This window comes from Cajanus cajan, chromosome 10 (assembly GCF_000230855.2).
Source record: "Cajanus cajan strain Asha chromosome 10, NIPB_CcT2T_4, whole genome shotgun sequence".
Taxonomy (NCBI): Eukaryota; Viridiplantae; Streptophyta; class Magnoliopsida; order Fabales; family Fabaceae; genus Cajanus; species Cajanus cajan.
The window spans coordinates 48,389,384-48,404,371 of record NC_138526.1 but is presented as its reverse complement, the minus strand read 5'-3'; the positions used below and the strand labels follow the sequence as shown (position 1 = coordinate 48,404,371).

The window sequence follows — 14,988 nt, the reverse complement described above, 5'->3', positions numbered from 1 at the left end:
TAATGTGGAATGGCACGTTCTTTAATATTGTATCACTTTTCTTCTGTCTTATACCTTCGCTTTATCATGTTACAAGCCAGAAATTATTAGATGGTCCTCATCATATAACATGTAATAAAATGTAATTATTATTTTATTTAAGTTAAAAAATTTAAATATATCATGTAATAATTGATTGAAACCGTATACTTGATGATCCTAAACTAATGAATAATTTTATTTTTTTTGCTATAAACTGATTGCTAAACCTGGGAAAAAATTGGAACACTAGAGGGAGTTACTGAGGATGATGAAGCACTTAAGAGAGTAATAATAAACTCAAGAAGAAGAAAAAAAATGTACCCAAATGATATCTTATCTCATAGTAATTAAACAAACAAAACATAATACATGCACACACACAGTTGTACAAGGAAAGCCCAATAGAACACAAAAGAAACTGGAATCGATGCCAAAACATAAACAAAACCAATGACAAGAAAATATACAATTGAAGAAGACTAAATTCTACCAGCCTGATTCGATTTCTGTTAACACCGACACATGAAGGTGGTGGAGGTATATTGGTACACTTATTTTTTAGATCAATAATTAAATGAGTTTAAACATGCCAAAGATTAATTAAATGGAAACTCATTCAATTGTTAATCAAAAAAATAACAGTACCAAACCCCTTAAATTTCTCTGGCTACCATAGAAATTCTCTTTTCTCTAACCCATATGAGATAAATCCGACCATGAATAGTAATGATTGGTATTTTCGGAGACACTCAAAGGAGACCTAGACAAATTCAAACCACCATTATATTCTAATTTAACCCGTGGCTGAGTAACCCTAAGATTTGCGGCAATATCTCCAACTCCAACCAAACCTTCAACACTCTCACTTTGAAATGGATAAGAAACAGTTGAAGTTGACTCAAAACCATTCAAGAAAGGAAACTGCTGAAACCGCCACTGGTCCAATCCACCTCCTGAAGTAGTAGCAGCAGTACTTAAACCAGTACCATTACCGTGTCCTCCAATTTGAAACCCCATGTTCTGTGCTTGAATCTCACGCAAGCCAACACCTGCATTCCCTACACCGTAGCGGTTAATATTCTGAAGAGAGGCCACGAAAGGTTGCGAGAATCGACCTATTAGCTCAGGTATTGCACTTGGGGGATTGGGAAGCGACGGTTTCTGAGTAGAAACCGGAGATTTGGAGCGACTCCTTTTGTTCTTCTTGTTCCTGCGGCATCCTCCACCGACGGGAACGTTCCTGAGAGCACCACCTCGTGTCCAATAACGCCGACACGTCTTGCAGAAGTGGCGCGGCTGAGAGAGGCTGTAGTTGTTGAAGTAGCAAAACTTTGTGTTGGTGGATTCACACCGTGGACACTTGAGGGCTCCTTCCTGAGCCGGTACTTTGGTCCGATCCGCTATCGAACCGGGCCTGATTGGACCGGCTTCAATGGAAGGAGCCTGTGGCTGCGGAAGCAGCTGAGGATTGTTGCTGCCATTTGCCTGCTGTTGGTGTTGATTTTGTTGCTGCAGAACAAAAGCAAGAAAGCAAGAAAGAAATACTTGAGATTTTAGTGAAAACAAATCTGGTATATTCAGGGAGATAAGATTGTATACAATACAAGGAATAGGAATAATGATTGATGAGTGATATATATATATCTGTTTTGTGATTTGGTGGTTTTCTTTTAGGGTTTAGAAACTGTGGCTGAGATTTGAGGGAATTGAAACCTTACTTGTTGGTGCTGCCAATTGGGAGGATCTAAATAGACTGGAATAGAAGAGAAAACCATGGTGCTTCAATGATCTTTTGTGTTTTTTTTTTTATAAAGTTTGATGGCTCTTTAGGGAGAAGGTGGAGGTAGAATCGCACTAGGGGGAATACCAGAGCGGAGAAAGTAAAGGAAAAAAGAGGAGGATGGAGGAGAGGAAAGCAAGAAGAGGCTTTATTTTGTTTGCTTTAAGCTTATTCTCTCATTCTCATCTCTTTTTGTTTTATTATATTTTAGGGTTTTAAGTGGAGGAAGTATCTTACTCTGTAAGCTTCTTTTTCACGCTTTGGTCTCAATTTTTTTTTTTAGCAAACGGGTTAGTGGATCCCATGCATGGAACACGACGCCGTATATTATACATGTTGCAAAATTGATTGTTATTTTATACAATAGTAGTGGTAAGATCGCCCTCCAAATCAAAGAATTTAAACTTGACCAGGGAGAAAGATTAACATATTCAGAGTATTATTTATTGGTTGAGTTTTGCCATGTAGACTTAGTTTGTGTTGTCGCATAATTGTTATACATAAAAGACAGAAAAGAAAGGTAAAAGTGATTTTCAGTAATTTGTTTGCAGCTGTCCCTTTAATTTTATTTGAGTGTGGATACTCTTTGATACCTGAATTTTATAGTAGAGTGTAGAGAGATACAAACGAAGTGAGGGTGACTGTTAAAAGAAACTTAATCATTCAACAATGCAGATAGATTTAAAAATTTTAGATATTGAGATAATACTTATTTAAATATTTATATTTTTAAAATTTTATATATAACTTTTAAAAGTATAAATATATTATAATTATTTTTTTTATTAATTTTTATATTTATAATTATGATTAGAGTGAAAATAAGTTAGATCATACTAAGTTTATTATAATTTTGTAGATCTAAACTTAATTTTCGTTGAAAATACATATTTTAAATATTGGTTAGATCTATGACTTTAAAATTTTTTTTATAATAATTTAACACTAATAAAAATATAAAAATAAATATGTTAAATTTTATAAAAATTAAGTTTAATTTATTTATGATATAAACATGTTTTTAATATATAATATAAATTTTTAGATGATAATTTATTTAAAAACATATATTATAATAAGAATTCTAATTAAATAGAACATAAATCTTACAATCATTATTATTTTAAATTTTTTAATTAACATATATACTAAATAGAAAACACAAAAAGTAAACATGTATGTTGCAAATTTTATTTTATCAAAAATTGATTTTTTATTATATTATATTATATATATATATATATATGTTATAACTAAATTTTAAAAAAAAATTGAACTAAGGAATATTTTTTATCACATATTAAAACTAATTTTCTTAAAAAATTTGATAAATATCAAATAGATGAACATTTTTCTCGAATTTAAATTTTAGATATACGATAATTTAAATATATATGTTTATTTTATTAACTTTTTTTAAAATGTACTGTTTTTTTGGATAAGAAAAAGTATGTACGTATAAAATGGCAGTGGGAGCAAGCCCTCACTGTATTCCATATAAATTCGTCTTTGTCAACAATATCTTTGTGTTTATCTTTCTTATCGAAAAAATTTGTGTTGTGAAGAGGAGACAATTAGGCCTTATTTTTATGTCTTTTTAATTATAAAAATGATTGTCAGGAAAAATAATTAGCAAATAAGAGTTATTATTATTACAATTTACAAGAATATTGAGAATTTATTTTATGTGGAGTGATTTTTCAATTAGAATGAAATAAAAATATGACAAACAGGTAAGGTGATTTTGAGTCCGTTATGGTAATTATAATTATTAAGCTTGACATAAGGAAAAAAAATATTAAAAATGCAAGAATATTTGAATCATCTCTTATAAATGAAGTTCTATGATCATATATTTGACAGCTCCCATTCATGTTGCAGTAGTTTTTGACTTTTATGGAACATACAATTACGAAAGTCCTGGGAATATTACTACATGTACATGAGAATAAAATAGAAAGAAGATTAAATGATTCCTTGGCTCATTTAAGAGATATGAGGTACATAAACAATAACCACAAATGATGATGGTCTTTAATTTCTTGCTCCAACCAAAGAAGAGACTATTTTAAAGATTTGAATCAGTGACCTTCAAATTATAATTAACTAAGCAATTTTACCATAACATATATCAGGTTTCATCGCCAATTAATGAAAAGTAAAGACCTAAGTAAAATAGTATTCATACCATCATACATTCTGGTTTGGAAAAAAAAAATTAATTTTTATTTAAAAATATAAATAACGTAGCTCAAAATAATAGAGAAATACGATTTTTTGGTGAATACATTTATGACGTTATCTTGCAAACTTTAAACTTGATGCTTTTTTTTGTTTCCTTTTCTGTGTTTTATCCATATATATCGTCTTGTTTTTTCCGTGTAAGAATATGAACAAAAGTGAAAACTCTAGCCAGAGCAATATCAAAACATTAATTTTTTTTAATTATATTCTCATCTTGTTGTTTTACTCCTATTAATCAACACACCCAATATCACACACTACTACCTGGATTTGATCATTTGAAAAAAATAATTTTGAAATATTGCTGCCCGATGAAGAACAATTGATATAGTATAAAATTAAAAAAAAAATATATATAAAATAAATAAATAAAATTGGCGGTAGCTAGTCTGTAATTGCTTTACTTAGCCCCAGTAAAGCAGTGGCTTAAAGTTGTGGTTAGATCCTTTTCGGGCACAGCACCAACACTAGTGTCTAGTGACATCACGGAATAAGATATAAATTAACTACTAGTAATAAAAGACAAAGTAAACAAAGACACATCCTTTAAAAAAACATATTTATTAATTGGACGTCACCAATTTGAAGTATTAAGCACTAAAGTTTGAAGCCAACCAGAAGAATTGTCTACAACTTTTAAGTAAAAGAAATGTAACTCACTGTCCTAAAAATGTTGATTTTCAATGTTTCTTTATTTGATTTTCTCTATTGAGCTGCCCCCGGGACCAAGAAGTCTAGAAAGTAGAAACCTGAAACGTGGTTATGAAAGAAAGAAACAAAATACTATTAATTTTGTAAAGTGGGTTGAAGTCACACTGAATGAGTAATGAAATGCAAGCATCATAGGATCAATTTCCTTTCTTCAGTGATAAGAAACGTTGATCCTTTGTTAAGCTTAAATCCTTATAATTATTCTCAGCATCTTCATATAATAATTAATTAGCTTACATTGGAGTACTGCTGTGGTACGTAACTAGCTGATTAAGTTGAAAACATAACTTTTTATATGTAAAGTTCTATTATCACCAAATAGGAGAAGGCAGTGACAGATTTGGGGTAGAGGGATGATGTATTTTAAATTTGAATGTCATCTTCACAACTCTTTGTCTCTTTTATTGCAATTTATTAGCATAAAGACTAAAAACTGCTTTATGATACTTCATCTCTTTTTTTATTTGAAACTCTTGAGAAAAATAATATTTATAATCTCTTTTCTAGTTTATCAATCGACAAAAATTAAGAGATGAAGAAAGATGTTGATGTCATATTGGAATGATTAACGGATGACTAATATATAGAAGATTCATTAAAAAAATTTGAAAATTATAATTTTTCGTAATTAAAAATCACTACAAATTTCATTTTTAACACTTAATATAATCATCAAATGCACGTGCGTCAAAAATTGTTTATGACGGAATTTGGTTGACCACCAATACAGATGCTTGAAATGTTGTAACATATATTGACGGTTCGAAATCGCTAAAAACATGTGTGGTCAATCCATTTTAATTTAACATTTATTGACGATTATAAATTACTATAATATGTCATGTTAATTTATTTTAAATTAGAATTTTCTGACAGTTCTAAACCGTCCTAAAATGCATTATCAGATTATCATAAATCAGTATTATTGATTATTAATAACTCTTTAAACTACACAAAATAATAATAATAAATTTTATATTTACATAATAAATTTCACTTGAAAAATAATAAATATTAGAATACTGAACCCTGAAAATAATAAAAAAAAAATGCCAATATTATTGTTATACTGAATTGTTCAATATGCTTTAACAATTTATTCATAATTGATCAATTAGTTTCTAAAAGACAAGGTTTGTCTTCTTAAAGAGAAATTACTGCTTGTTAAGGATATGCTTAATAAGAAGAAAATAAATAGGTGAAAATAGAGTAAAAAAATAAATAAGAGAAAATTAAAATGTTTGATAGCAAAAAACAAGAGAGAAATACAATAATATATATATATATATATATATAAATTAAATAATTGATTAAAATTTTAATTCAATGGATTAAATTATCAAAATATAATACATACATTTATTGGTAAAAAAAATTGAGAACCAATCGATTGCTAACGAATTTCAATCAATTAATATATATATATATATATATATATATATATATATATATATATAATTTACTAAATATAAAGTGATCGTATTACATATGTATGGATGAAATATAATAGGATTGAGAAATAATTGTATTTCTCAAATATATATATGCATGCATGTATAGTAAGTTTGAGTAGGAAATATCCTGAGTCAGCTAGAAAAATCTAATAAAGTAATTAATGGCTTATGATAATTAATTAAAGAAATGATGAAGTAATTAATAAAGTATGGTAATAATGAAAAGATTGATATTTGACGTGGAAAACAAGTGTTGGGCGAGTAGTGTGGGATGCATGGAATTGGAAGTGGGGGTGGTGGGGTCATAAATTGGCGCGTAATTTATCATGGCATTTGCATAAATACTCCCATGGCCATGCACCGAATCACCATCAATTATCAATCATTTTCTCATCAGATGCTCTTGGTCGGGAATCGCTACTGCCACGTCACTTGCGGGGCCCACTACATTATTCTACGGAATCTATACTCTGCCTCCTTCAACTTTATATATCCACTCTCCAAACATCATGCAACCCTAAATCGTAATCTTAACACTTTCTTTTGCATTATTAAAACATATTAATTCAATTATCATTCTTTTTCATTTCTCCTCCTTTTTCATCACATCTATACTCACGTTTATTATTTTTATTTCTTTTTTTTCCTCCAATCTATCTACTTATAATAAATGATTATCCCTTGTACCAAAAAACAAAAAAATTATCACCAAATTTTCTACACATACTCCACTATTGGCTTCTTTCCTCTTTCTTAAGGAAGGAAATAAGAACGTGGAAAAAATAACATTAAAAAAATGATAAGCATATATATTCCTCCACATTATATATGTGTGGCTAAAAGTACGTTGCTCTCTACATATGAAGACCGTATTTTTATCATCACACATTAATTTCTTTGACCGTGAATTGACGTTATAATTTATATTAGTTTGTTTCGCAAATTATCGTTTGCCATACTTCAAAAACATTTGTCCTCTCAGCGAGCGCGGTTTGCCTATTCAACCACAACCAAAAACAAAATTGTCCAACACAGAAAATTGAATATTCATTGTTCAACGCCATCGTACTTTTTTTTTTTTCTGAAATGAAAAGCAGACCCACTTCTGTCGTAGTATTTTTATATATTAACGGAAAAAGAAAGAAGTTGAACAAGAAAAAAAAAACAGAGTAAAATGATCGGCAAATACATCTTTAATTTGTTGTATCTATACACTTATCTCTCTTTCTCGTATTAGGTATAAATAACTTCTTGGTATCCACCAATTATTTTTGAAAAAAAAAATATAAGCTTCAAGTAAATGGGCTATAAAAGGGAATAATAAATTGCAATGAATGAAGCTTCTATATGCCAAGCTGCCACCTTTTATCTTTGAATTGCAAATTCAGGTTTTGTTTGAGACATGATATGATATGATTTAATTCAGCTATTAATTTGTGCATTGGAATATTGAAGGAGTATATAGATAGGAAGCCCATGATATATGATAACATTGTTTTTAATTTCTTTCACTACCTGTTATTGAAACTTATTTTAACGGTTAAAGGTACAAAATTGGATGTTGGTGGCGTTGGAATCTAATTCCCTATCTATCTTTTTGACAGGTAAATGCTTTTTTGCTCATTTTCATGTGAAAAGCTTAGCACTTCATTTTGCCAAGTTTTAGTTGGAAAGGGGTTAAAATTGCAGCCTTAACCCTGCACTCATTTGTCCTTGCTTGTGCACACTCACTCACACTGTGGATATAGATAGATTCATAGTGGCACACAAAGCCAGCCATGCACGTGCATGAGAAATACAGATCAGAAAAGAAGATGATGGTGGGACATACCGAGAAACAATGAGGAACATAAAAAAGAAAAGTTGGTTTTCCCCCACAAACACTGCAAAAACACAGGTACTACGTACCACTCCCATGCATGTGCCTCTCTTTGGGCCTATTGGGCCTAGATCGTTTAAATTAGGCTAAAACCCTATTTTGATCCTTTATATTAATTATTTGTTTCAATTTAGTCTCACTTTTATTTTTTTGTTTCAATTTAGTCCTAAACTAATTAAATGGTTTTAATTTAGTCCCAAATTAATTAATTGGTTTTAATGTAGGACTTCCGTCCAAATTATTTAAACGGAGTTAACTTTTGGCCACGTGGATGTCACGTAGATGCATACGTAGATGCTACGTGCATGACAATTTTTTTTGAAAACACCTGGACCCAGAACGGCCCGTTCTGAAATCGGAACGGGCCGTTCTGGTTGCACTTTTGGTGCGTTAATTTTGCACCCGGAACGGCCCGTTCCGGTTTCAGAACGGGCCGTTCCGTTTTCATCCTTTTTTTATATATAAAATATTAATAATTTTATAAAATATATATTATTAAATATATTTTAATTATGTTGTTATATCTAATAAAATAAATATATTAATATTTTTTTATATTTTATTTTATTATGTTTATCTTATTAATTTTTATCATTTTATTCCACTAATTTTAAATAGGTTGCAAAAAATTATAAAGTGATACTTAAATATTTCTTCAAACAGAAAGAGAAAAAGAAAAAATTATTACTCTATTTATAAGATAATTGTATTTTATAAAAATAAGTAATTTTAAAATTTTTACCATAAAAAAATATTTTTCAAAATTATTATATTTTTTAATAAAATTAATAAAGAATATTGGTTTAATTGCATTTTTTATCCCTCAAATATTACAATTGTGCAGTTTTGATCCCCAAGATTTTAATTGGGTAATTTTAGTCCTTAAAGAATTGCAATTGCGGGATTTTGGTCCTTCAATTTTTAATTGAACAATTTTAGTCCCTCAAATATCATAATAGTACGATTTTAGTTTCTTCTTTAAAAATTAATAATTTTAATATATATATATATATATAATGTTTTAAAATTAAACAATTATTTATCTATTCAAATTAATGTATATTATAATTTTCGGTATTATATCAATAATATTATTAATATATTTATAAATAAACTAATAATTTGATAAATATAACTTAATATATATTAATATACTTTTACAAAAATATAAGTATATTAATTATAAATATATATCTGATCTTATATATTTATATTTTTGTAAAAGTATATTAATATATATTAAGTTATATTTATCAAATTATTAGTTTATTTATAAATATAGTAAAAATATTATTGATATTAATTTATCAGTAATATTAAAATACTAATAATATATAAATTTTATTTATTTAGTAATAATAAATATATATCATTTGATATATTAAAAAAAATTATAATATACGTTAATTTAAATAAGCAAATAATTATATAATTTTAAAACATTATATATATATATATATATATTAAAATTTTAAAATTATTAAATTTTTAATGAGAAAGACTAAAATTGCACAATTATGATATTTGAGAGATTAAAATTGTTCAATTAAAAATTGTGAGACTAAAATTACACAATTGTAATCTTTTAAGGACTAAAATTACTCAATTAAAATCTTAGGGATCAAAATTGCATAATTATAATACTTGAGCGATAAAAACACAATTAAGTCAAGAATATTATATTTTGAGTTTTGGAACGGGCCGTTCTGAAACCAGAACGGTCCGTTCTGGTTTCAGAACGGCTCGTTCTGCTGCACTGGTGGTGTGTTAATTTTTGCATCTGGAACGGTCCGTTTCAGTTACAAAATTAACACACCAAAAGTGCAACCAGAACGGTCGTTCTGGGTCCAGGTGTTTTCAAAAAAATTGTCATCCACGTGGCATCACGTATGCATCTACGTGGCATCCACGTGACCAAAAGTTAACTCCGTTTAAATAATTTGGACAGAAGTTCCACATTGAAACCAATTAATTAATTTGGGACTAAATTGAAACTAATTAATTAGTTTAGGACCAAATTGAAACAAAAAATAAAAATAAGACTAAATTGAAACAAATAATTAATATAAGGGAGAAAAATAGGGTTTTTTCCTTTAAATTATGTAACCAAATATTTAGGGGTGTTGGCCAATTTTGTAGCATTTGCTTATTCAGTTGGTTTGAAATTTGATCACTCACCAGATATTTTGATAATTGCACATGTATATGTCGTTAATTAGATTCCCACACCTATGACACCTTGCTTTTCTGCATCTTCATCATTGCATTCCTAGAAATCCATACCCATCGATCCTTTTCATTCCGTTTTTGATTTTCTGGAGAAGGAAAAAACTTAATTAATTAACAGTTGGTTCGTTCAAAGAAATTACTGACTATGTATTATATACTTATTTTACGAGTCAATGAAGAATGAAAAAAATCATTGAGAAAAGATAGAATATTTTTGTTTTGATGTTGGACGCGAATCAAAATCCTTCATTCCCATGGTTTGGGTGTAAGTAGAAAAATTGCAAGTAATTAAAAGTTGCACCTTTTGTGTTTATCAATTAATAATAAACAGTCAATTGAATGTAGTAAGTAATAACATGAGAAGGTTAACTTGGGTTCCCAAAAAACATGTGCTGTTAGTGCCAACAATGTGAGAGGGCTCGTGTAAAATTGGTGTCAAATTGAACCATGAATATTGTTCGTCCAGGTGTTGTAGGATGGCACTAGCTGGAGCATCTCCAATTATGTCACTTCGGTAGAATTTCTTAATTTACTTTTGATAGGTCCTGCATTTCGCATAAGATTTTAAGAACTTCAATAAATGTTCCCTCTCATTACGGAGTAATTGTTAATAACTTAAAACGAGTCTAATATAAGTATTATTTTTTATAAAAGAATTATCACATCAATTATATCTAGGAGTGTAAGTGGATATTGGTAATTCGTGAATTTAAATTGACTCAAACCAACTTAATGAGTTCTGATAAGGTTTTTTAGTATTCAAATCAGACTCAATCCAACCCAATTAAAACTCGATACTGTATGGTCGGATAACAAGTTTTGTATTTTTAACCTGTTACTGACCTGACTCAACTTGGTCATATATAATAATAATAATAATAATAATAATAATAATAATAATAATAATAATAATAATAATAATAATAATAATAATAATAATAATAATAATAATAATAATAATAATAATAATGCTTGAATGATTATTTGCTCATAATAACACTTATTGTCACTCTTACTTTGTAACAAGTTTTGTGTTTTAGGTTGATAACATTGTAACAATATAAAATATGTATTTTAAATTTTATTTTATATTAATTAATGTTAATTTTTTGAGTTAATAATAATGTAACAAATTAATAAATTTATTTTAGAATATAATTTATATCATTTTTTGTCTTATAGGTTGATAACATAAAATTTACAGCAATCACTATAACAAAATTTGTTATTAATGACAATTATTTAATGGTAATAATTTAATTACCGCTATTTAATTATATAATAAAAATATTAATGGCTAATATATATAATAGCCACTAAAAACGTATTTATATTACACTAAAGTTTATTATTAACGACAATTATTTATTAGAAAAAACTTAAGTCCCACATCGATTAGGAATAAGATAATTAAATAGTATATAAGTGAGTAATAACTATTACCTTATAAGTTGATTTTATCAGGTTGAGTTAGATTCTTAATTACTATTCTAAATTGGTATCAAATCACCCACTATTATCAAGTTCAATAGTGCTATAAAACAATTAGAGAACAACTTTTACCTTATAAATCTCACATCTCTCAATAGACAAGATAATTAAAAAAATAAAATAAAATATATAAAAATAGAAGACAACCCTCATCTTACAAATCTCACATCGACTAGAGATAAAAAAAAAAGTATATAAGTTATGAATTTAGTAAACAAAATTATAGGAATAAATTATTTAAAGTTTTACTAGCAAAAGATAAAAGTCACTAAATAGATAGAAATGAGACAATTGAAAAAAATAACTTTTAATAGCCTTTAAAATGGCTACTATAATTGTCACTAAAAAAAATAAGTTTTTCCGACAATTTAATAGGTTTTTACCAGCATTTTATATAAATATCGGTAATAGTATTAGCGATCATGGATACACTAGCCATTATTTAAATGCTGATAAAAAAAATAATAATTATTTATATGGCCGTTAAAGAATAAATTAATTGCCACAAAAAATTACTTTTGGTGTAGTAAATGTATCAATTAATTTACATTTATTTTAAAATATTTAAATTTTTACAAAAAAAATAATTTAATTATGTTGACCTAATTAACCCAACTCATGATTGGGTTGGGTTATATTGAATTTAAATTTTTTTTTTGCATAAATCCAACCCACCTCAACAACTGTTAAATTTTGATCGTGTCGGATAAAAAATTTATCCAAATCTATCCAAACCCAACCCACTTACACCCTGAATTATATTGATAATTCCTTTTATATAGAGCATAAGAATCTTTCATTATAATAATCTTATTTGAGCCATACGACTATTATGAACAAAATTTTTCATTCAAATATTTAAAAGTTGTATATTAAGTATTCAAATTTGAAATTACTAATTGAACTAATTTTGTGTTGTATATTTAATTTGAGTGGATATTTCAAAATGATTAATATATTTTTTTAATTAAGATTTTAATTTTTATTAGATAAACTTTTTAATTAATTTAGTTTTGTTGATTTAGTCTTTTAGACGGAGTCTCATTTATTTTATCTTATATTTTGACTTAGTCATTTAAAGGTAATTTTTATCTTAATCTGTTGACTTAGTTTTAAGAGGTTTTGAGGAATAGTTTTTTTTTTTTTTACTTATAATTTATAAATACAACTCTTTCAAAAAGTTTTATATATGTCTTCCTGTACATCTTTATCGCTTTGGGTTACTCGCTTATAAAATTTGCTAGTTCTATAATTCTAATTATTGTTAGAAAGAACTTGTTATATTATGAGGACTTGCATGTCTTAAGTTTAAAGAAGTCTTTAAAGAAGTCTTTAAAGATATTATTATTACATGTCTTAAGTTATTAATATTTATTATTATACAAGTTCAAGATTAGAAAGTGAATCATTATTTGTGCTTGATCATGAAGATGAATAATAATATACAATACTTTGTACCAATTGATCCACATGTTCGTTCATATCAATCACTTCAACGGTGAAATTGCATAAAATTTATTTCTTTTTGTTCATTTTTGGTTGACATTAAGCAAAAAAAAAAAATCTTATGTTTACTGTCATTCTACAAAATCAATAAAGTATTAAAATAATTCTATAATATCTTAAACCATTTATTAGTGTAAGAAAATAAATTTAAGATTTATATAATTTTTTTATAGAATATAAAATATAAATTATATTTCTCAATTTTTGTATCAAAATCATAAACTTTAAATAAAATGGAAAGAAGGAGTTTTCTTTAAGTTTAAGAACTTCAGAGCAACTCTTATTAGAAAATGATTTATGAAAAAGTAAATAAATAAATTTTTCCAAAGAAAAACCGTGAGGCCTTCATCCCCCCTTTTTTTTTTCTGGTTTGTTTTTACATATTTTTTGGAAAAAATTTTACATGTTTCCAAAATGATTGTGCTTGGATTCTCCAACTCATCAGATTCAATCACCATTTGGAAATTGCTTCTCTCTAGTTGTATATATACGATGGAGTGTGATGATAACATACAATATTGATAGTTTGATATACGTTAAAACTAAAACATTCTAATATCTAAGTCAGCGTAAATGAACTTTACTTAATACTTTCAATGCTTTTGCATTTCAATAATAATAATAATAATAATAAATTTTATTTCAAGAGACATAGATTAGCTGAATTTTACTTACTTATTAAACTCAAAATATATTTAATAAAGATATTCCTGTAAAAAAAAAAAATTTAAGACATAATAAATTAAATCTTTTAAAAAAAATAAATTAATATGAAAATTTATGTTCAATAATACAAGTAGTACGGGTAAGTAATAAGAATTAAGTACTTGTCCAAAAAAAAAATGGCAGAACTTAAGTCTAACTTGAGTGAATTATAGACATGTGAATGTAATATTCTTATAATAATAAATTTGAGTTTAATTTAATTTTATAAAATTGACTTATAAAATGAGAGTTATTTTTTATTTATATATTATTTAATTATTTGATATTTAATTAATGTGAAATTTAAAATTTTCACAATAAATACAGTCAACGTATGTAACAAACACTGATTTTTGAGCCAATGACAATTTGCCAGAATATTTCAAAAATTCGCGTGAGAATCGAATCTTTTATTTTAAGCCAACCCCACACGGACATTGGACAATGTGTTACAAAAAGCCTTAATGGGCCTTATCTGAGATTGAAGTAAGTTGATGGGAGCTGCTATTCAGTATTCACACATCTCTTTCATATTTTTTTATAAATATTTTTAAAAAAATATTTTCTGAAACATTTTTTAAAATATATGGTTCAATACTATGATATAAATTAAATTTATATCATTCTCTATTTGAGTTGAGCTCTATTTAACAATCATAACAGTTAACACAAACCAAACTACTTAATGGGGTCAAATATTTTTTTTTGTACACATGATTGTAAAAAGTTAAAATTATTTTATAAATCTAAAAATATTATGGTATAAAATGAAATTAAATTTCAAAGTAAAATATTTTAATTAAATTACGTTTTTTCAGAAAATGATTAATATAAAATCATCTCAATTTCAAATCTAAATAATGATATTTTAGACTTAAGTTAATCAAATTTTATTTAATAAAATATTTTTAAAAATATTTTTTTTCAAATTAATTAAAAATATTTAAAGTGATATCTACAAATTTAAA

At 26.7% G+C, this 14,988-nt stretch overlaps 1 protein-coding gene across 1 annotated transcript; it reads right to left on the bottom strand.

The window, feature by feature from the left end:
- Nucleotides 1–339: 339 nt before the first annotated feature.
- On the bottom strand, nucleotides 340–1,987 carry LOC109806107 (dof zinc finger protein DOF3.6). The gene is made up of 2 exons (XM_083065725.1): nucleotides 1,740–1,987; nucleotides 340–1,530 (listed from the first exon to the last, which is right to left on the bottom strand). Exons 1-2 carry the CDS (start codon nucleotides 1,794–1,796, stop codon nucleotides 712–714), a joined length of 876 nt encoding a protein of 291 aa, XP_082921851.1. The 5' UTR covers nucleotides 1,797–1,987; the 3' UTR covers nucleotides 340–711.
- Nucleotides 1,988–14,988: the final 13,001 nt, after the last annotated feature.

What these genes read in the sequence shown, in the direction of transcription:
- LOC109806107 (XM_083065725.1), bottom strand. Translation starts at nt 1,796, where the DNA reads ATGGTTTTCTCTTCTATTCCAGTCTATTTAGATCCTCCCAATTGGCAG. An exon ending in CCAATTGGCAGCACCAACAA is followed by an intron (nt 1,531 to 1,739) that starts GTAAGGTTTCAA and finishes TTTGTTCTGCAG; the next exon opens with CAACAAAATCAACACCAACA.